Source organism: Penaeus vannamei, chromosome 10 (genome assembly GCF_042767895.1).
Source record: "Penaeus vannamei isolate JL-2024 chromosome 10, ASM4276789v1, whole genome shotgun sequence".
NCBI lineage: Eukaryota > Metazoa > Arthropoda > Malacostraca > Decapoda > Penaeidae > Penaeus > Penaeus vannamei.
This window is the reverse complement of record NC_091558.1, coordinates 44,832,353-44,839,517: the sequence shown is the minus strand read 5'-3', so window position 1 is coordinate 44,839,517 and position 7,165 is coordinate 44,832,353. Positions and strand designations below refer to the sequence as shown.

The following is a 7,165-nucleotide window of genomic DNA, read 5'->3' as shown; positions in this document are numbered from 1 at the left end:
CAATAATTCTAGAAATATTACCAATTATGAAAAATCGTGAATGACATTATGAAGAAAAACAGCTAAATGCTGAAACTCAAAAAAACTAAATCATGTTAAAAATCAGCTATTACTATGACGCACTAAGATCTAGTACGTTTACAATGTTGCAAGATAAAACAAAGTAGGGACTTCTGATAAGCTTATCTTATAGCACAAAATCACTTTTTAATTACTATATCTGTTTCACATGAAATAAATCACCAGTAAACACTGAATTAGCTTCTTACTCTATCAGTCACAAACACTAACACATCAAAGAATATACCAAGCATGAGGTATCATTATGGATGGACGTAACATGGTCCACTACATATGAGCAAACACGGACAAATCAAATCACCTTCCAAATGCAGGTCTGCATGGGGAAGTTCCACGCACCAACACCTCCTATGACCCCAAGTGGCTCCTTTTGTACCATGGCAAAGGATCCTCCGGGTAATGGAACGTGCTGACCTACATGAGACAAGATGTGTCATGTTAGTTCTAGGTAGGTTGATGTCTATGACAATGCAACAGTGGCTCTGAGGATTACTTTTAAACAATTATAACAAGCACTATTTCAATTTCCTGAAAAACATACTGTAAACAAAAGCAGCATTTACTATGTAATAAGTAAGTATATACGTGTTTTTGCATGTGTGTAAGTGAGGGAAAAGAAGTAAACCTCTCCTTGCAAAACAACACTAAAGCACAAAGCAATAACACAAACGTCTTATACCGTAAAATATGTCACCCACCAACAATACAGGGAGCAAGACCCCCATAGTACTCCAAAGCATCAGCACACGAGGTAATATCCAGACGTGCTTCCCAAATAGGTTTTCCAGTGTCCCGCACCTGTTGTGAAATTTAAATGGACATCATTAAACAGGTTCATACACAACCATGTAATAATTATTCATCTATGACAATATTTCTCATAACCATGACTATGAAGCACTAACCTCCAACCTGGATATATCTTCAAGGTTTTCCCTGATAATCTGTCCTGCTCTTAACAGCTTCTCTCCTCTTTCTCTTCCTGAGAGCTGAGAGGAAATAATTCTTACTCTCATGTTTTCTAAAAATTCTTCAGGGAGATTACTGATTTTGTATCTAAAATATACAGCAAATAACACTGGTACAGAGTAATCTTTCAATGACTTTTAAAAGAGAAAAGAAAGCCTTACTTTACTCCATGTTGCAAATACTCCTTTAGCAACGCCAACAGCTCGGTTGACTTCTTCTGTTCCAGAGATGGGTACACCGCAAAGGAGCTCTCCAGAGGCAGGTTCAATAACCTACAAAAGATAATCTTCATCAAATATATTCCTTTTTGGCTAACTCTCCTTATGTTTTACATATATACATTAGTGTGGCACATTCACTAAGAATTCAGGCATTTCATCTTAGGCTTCTATTATCAATAGACTTCCTAATAATTTTCATTTACTACTTATTAAGCAAAATATTTGATAAGACAGAGCATTCCCTAAATAGGATTAATTATACTCCAGCTTGACATGTGGTCATCTACTTTGTTACTATCCTATAGAATTAAAGAAAATTATACTTAATGCTTCTTGCTGATAAACTGTAGAGGACTACAAAAATAACACAAGTGAAATCAAAAGGGACCAACAAATTAACAAAATCAAAGGCTACATGATTTTTTTTAATTAGAAAAGAAAAGCAGCAATCCATGAATACAGCAACAGCAAGGAGAAGGAGAAAAGGTAAGGTTACAATAAAAAAGAACACACAAAACAATACTATCAAACAAATAAGGTCAAAGCAAATGCATGCCTATAATCAGTTACAAAGCCTACTACTCTTTGCTCACATGAGGCTAAATCCACTTGCACCTCCAGCAGCTGTGTCATTGCTCCTGTCCAAAATAAAATTTGTGGTGCAGCTAACTTTCTCAAGAAGTATTTTAAGTTATATTGAGTGTAGTATCTGCTGGGGATATCTATTTTCCTGGGGAATGTGTAACTATCTTGCTTGGTGGTGCATGCATAAAAGTTCAAAGGCAAAATGGTCTTTAAACTATTCTGGATAAACAAAATTCATCAATGAAAATAGTCAAGCAGCAAAAAGACCATTTTCTGCACAAATCAGAGAGCAAATAATGATAATAAATGCGTATCATCATTACCATTATCTTTATACAGCTCCCATAAAGTGGTCTCCGCAGAGGGTTTTAAAAAGGGGCCCTAGTGAGAGTGGTAGGTTCGGAAATTCCCTCTCCCTTGCCTTGGCTGGATAATGTTACTTTTCACTAGGATCTAAGTGACAAAGCCTTGCCATAGCAAGTGCATGTGCACAAAAAAGCATGAAATTCCTCCAAGGTGGGCCTCTTTAGTGTGCCAAGCCAGCCAGTGCCATAAGTTGAGTGATACTCTTAATAATAATAATAATAATAATAATAATAATAATAATAATAATAATAATAATGATGATGATGATTGATGATGATGATGATTGATGATGATGATGATGATAATGATGATGATGATGATAATGATGATGATGATGATAACAACAATAATAATAATAATAATAATAATAATAAAAGTTCTACTGCATTCTTCATAAAAGCCATCATTCTATACTACACGAGATATTGACACCTTAATGCTAAATATAACAATCCCACAACCTTTATCAATGATCAATCCCACAAACATGTAATTCATATCAAAACATTAACAGGTGCCCTATAACCTCTACGCACAGTTTACTATCTGTGCTTCAGGAAATCAAAGGTCTTATATCTTTATATTTTAAAATCTTCGAGACATAGAAGATAGTGCATACTTTATGAAATATGTCTCTCCCTTCCCCCTAATGTACCACGTGCCATTGGACTGGATAGAATAGGGGGTTGTTAACTCAGAAACGAATGTTCCACGACGGAAATAAACGGAGGATTTGTCATCTCAATGTACACAAAAAACATCACGTTTTATATGAAAACCAAGTTGTCTTACACTAAAAATTTCATCACCTACTAAAAAAAAAAACATACATATATCACCATAACCGAAAAAAAAAAAAAAATTAAACCTCACCAACATATAAAACCTTAAACCCTAGAAGTACATAGAAAAATGATAAAAGCTTAAAGCACCTTCATCGATCCAGAACTATCAACCGGGAGACAACGCTTGCCAGCCACGAAGTTCCATGGGCCGCGGATGGTCCTCGTAATGTTTCGGCTGATCACTCGGGAGCTGAGGCCACTTGCCATCTGATATTGGAAAAGAAAGACGTATGATCATTGCGTTACTACTGCACTGAACAGGATGAAGAAGGAGGAGGAGGAGGAGGAGGAGGAGGAGGAGAAGAAGAAATGGAGATGGAGGAGAAGATGGAGGAGGAGGGAGGAGATGGAGATAGAGATGGAGGAGGAGGGAGGAGGAAGAGGAGGAAGAAGAGGAGAAGATGGAGGAGGAAGAAGATGGATGAGGATGAGGATGAGAATGAGGGGGAGGAAGAAGATGAGGATGAGGAGTAGGAGGAAGAGGAAGAGGAGGAGAAGCAGACAGAGGAGAAAAAGTTTCTATTATTCACATATGTATAATAATCTTAACAGGCCTATCTCTCTCTTTCTCTTTCTTTCTTTCTTTCTCTCTCTCTCTCTCTCTCTCTCTCTCTCTCTCTCTCTCTCTTTCTTTCTCTCTCTCTTTCTCTCTCTCTTTCTCTCTCTCTTTCTCTCTCTCTTTCTCTCTCTCTTTCTCTTTCTTTCTTTCTTTCTCTCTCTCTCTCTCTTTCTATCTCTCTCAACTGGGAATAAATCTTAAATTCAGAGGCATCCTAGTTTTCATATCATCTTTTTGAGGAATTTGATAAATATAAACCGATGAAAAGGATGAAAGCTACTCAGAGAAAATATAAATGTTTCTTACTAAATTTGCGTGCTCGTAAATATTTTCTATTCTCATAGGAATATCACCTTCATTCACAAACTCTCTAATGTCATCATATATCAGGCTTGAGCGATAAATCCCCCATCCTCTCGCTCTCCCCTTACATCGAGGATTTTTCCATCATGTTACTGAAAAAATTCCACTGATTCTCCTCTCAAAAAAAAATGTATATGGAGAAACTAATAATTTCTTTCTTATTCTACTGTAAATAGGAAAAGGGGGGGGGGAAAGGGGGGGAAAAGGGAAATTAAAAAAGGGGGGGGGGAGTGGGATAGATGGGGGAGGGGGGGGAGGGGAAAGGAGGAAGGGGGGAGGAGGGGAAAGGAAGAGGAAGGAGGGGAGAAAGGGAGGAAAAAGAAGGAGGAAAAGGAGGGGGGGAGGAGGAAAGGGGAGAAGCAGGGGGGGGGTGTTTTATTATTAATAGGTATAATAATTTAAATTTTTTTTTTTTTTTTTTTTTTTTTTTAATAATAAATTTAAATTAAATTAGTTTTCTTTTTTTTTGGGGGTTTTTTCCATGGGATGAAACCCCGGGAGAAAAAAATTTTCTCACAAAAAGGGAAAAATTTTTTCCCCTTCCCTTTCTTCCCCTCTTTCTCTTTACTTTTTTTCCCCCTCTCCCCCCTTACACAATTTTCCCCCTTTTTTTAAAATTCCATTTTTCCCCCTCTTTTTTTTCTCTTTTTTCTTATTCTCTTAAAAAATTTCTCTCCTCCTTATCTAGTTAAAAAAATTTTCCCCGCAATATTTAAAAAAATTTTTCCCTCGTTTCCTGGCCTCTAAAACCCTTTTCCTTTCCTTTTTCCCCCCCTCCCTTTCTCCTCTCCCCACCCCCCTCTTCCTCCTTTCCCCTTAAAATTTCCCCCCTTTTTAAACTTTTACTTTTTTCTTTTTTTTCCGGGCTACCTTCCCCCTTCTTCCCTTTCCCTTTCCATTTCTCCTTTCTTTTTCTTTTTTCTTTTCCCCTTTTCCCCTTATTTTTTTCTCCTTTTATTTCTTCCTTTTTTCTTTCCATTTTTTCCCTTTTTTTTTTTAAAAACCCTTTTTTCTTTTCATTTGTTTTTTTTTCCTATTTTTTTTCTTTTTTTTTTTTTTTTTTTTTTTTTTTTTTTTTTAATTTTTTTTTTTTTTTTTTTTTTTTTTCTTTTTTTTTTTTTTTTTTTATTTTTTTTTTTTTTAAATTTTTTTTTTTTTTTTTTTTAAAAAAAAAAAAAAAAAAAAAAAAAAAAAAAAAAAAAAAAAATTTTTTCTTTCCCACCCTTCTTTTTTTCCCCCCTCCATTGCCCCCTTTTTTCCCCCTTTTCAAAAAATTTTTTTTTTTTTTCCTTTTCTGGGGGGGCCCCCCCCCTTTTCCCTTCCTCCCCCCCCCCCAAAAAAAAAAAAAATTTTGGGGGGGGGGGGAAAAAAAAAAAAAAAAAAACCCCCCCCCAAATCTTCTCCTTCCTCTTTCCCTGTTTTCTTCCCTTTTTTTCTTTTTTTTCCCCCCCTTTTTCCCCCCCCCCCCCCTTTCTTTTCCTCCTTTTCTCCCTTTTTCCCCCTTCCTCCTTTTTCCTCCCCTTTCTCCCTCTTCCCCTTTCCCCTTTCCCTCCTCCTCCTCCTCTTTTCCCCTTTTCCCTCCCCTCCCCTCACTCTTTCCCCCTTTTTCCCCTTCCTCCTTCTCCTCCCTTTCTCCCCCCCCCCTTTCCTTTTTTCCCTCTTTTTCCCCTTTTTTTTTCCCCCCCTTTTTTCCCCCTTCCCCTTTTCCTCCCCTTTTCCTCTTCCCCTTTTTTTTCCTCTCCCCCCCTTTTCCCCCTTTTTCCCTTTCCTCCCTCCCCCTTTTCCCCCTTTTCCCCTTTTTTTTTCTTCTATTTTTTTCCCCCTTTTTTTTTTTCTTTTTTTTTTTTTTTTTTTTTATTTTTCCCTTTTATTGGTTTTTTCCTTTTTTTCATTTTTTTTTTTTTTTTTTTTTTTCCCCTTTTTTTTTTTTTTTTTTAAAAAAAAAAAAAAAAAAAAAATTTTTTTTTTAAAAAAAAAAAAGGGGCCCCCCCTTTTTAAATCTTTTTTTTTTTTTTGTCTCTTTTTTTTTAAAAAAAAAAACCCCCCCCCTTTTTTCCCCCTTTTTAATTTTTTTTGGCCCCCTTTTTTTTTTTTTTCTTTTTCTTTTCTTTTTTTAAAAAAATTTTTTTTCCCCCCCCTTTTAAAAACTTTTCCCTTTTGTTTTTTTCTTTCCTCCTTTTTTTCCCCCTCCATTTTCTTCCCCCCCCTTTTTTTTTCCTTCTTTTCCTTTTTTTTTTTCCCCCCCCCCCCCCCCGGGGGGCCCCTTTTTTTTTCCAACCCCCCCCTTTTCCCCCTTTTCCTTTCCCTTCCCTTTTTCCCCCTCTTTTTCCCCCCACCCCCTTTTTTTTTTTTTCCCCCCCTTTTTTTCCCCTTTTTCCCCCCCTTTTTAATACAATTTACCCCAACCCCCGCCAGGAAAAAATCCCCATTCGGGGATGGCGCCCACCAAAAAACCAAAACCCCCCGACCGCAGGGGGGCCACCGCCGCTCCTGGCGGGACGCGCCGGGGAGCCACCTTCTTCTGTTGTTTATTTGTTGTCCAATAAAAAATTTGTTTTTTTTTAAAGGCAAAAAGGTTTTCCCCAAAAAAGAAAGTTTATTCACCCTTGATTCAATTGTGAAAAACCCTTTAAATGACATTAAACCCTAATAAAATTGAAACACTGTTAAAAAAAAACATGGAAAAAAAATTTGCATATAAAAAAACCCTGAATAAAAAGGAGGGAAAAAATTTTTTGATTTTTTTGGGTTTTTTGCCGGGGGAAGGGGTGGGGGGGGAGGGGTGAGAACCACTTTGGGGTTTGAAGTTTTGGTGAGAATATTCATACCATCATACACATACATACGCACGAATATATAGACACACACGCACATGAACTCGAACACACACACACACACACGCTCACAACCACGACACGCCTACGCACACGCCCACATATATTCATCTATTTTACCGATGTATTTTAATTTTGACTATTTTTATCTACGTTTTGTTTTTTTTTTTTTTTTTTTTTTTTTTTTATTATTTTTTTTTTTTTTTTTTTTTTTTTTTTTTTTGGGGGTTGTTTTGGGGGGGTTTTTTGGGGTTTTGGGGTTTTTTTTTTGTTTTTTTGTGGGGTGTTTTTTTGGTTTTTTGGGTTTTTTTAAATTTTTTTATTTTTTCAAATATTGTCACT

At 36.4% G+C, this 7,165-nt stretch overlaps 1 protein-coding gene across 1 annotated transcript; it reads right to left on the bottom strand.

Moving 5' to 3' along the window:
• Window positions 1-382: 382 nt before the first annotated feature.
• LOC113817093 (4-trimethylaminobutyraldehyde dehydrogenase) lies at window positions 383-3,300 on the bottom strand (the record flags this gene model as incomplete). The annotated part of the gene is given in 5 exon segments (XM_070126744.1): window positions 383-495; window positions 780-879; window positions 987-1,070; window positions 1,212-1,322; window positions 3,155-3,300. Coding segments are annotated over 5 exon segments (528 nt in total), but the record flags the coding sequence as incomplete, so codon positions are not given.
• Window positions 3,301-7,165: the final 3,865 nt, after the last annotated feature.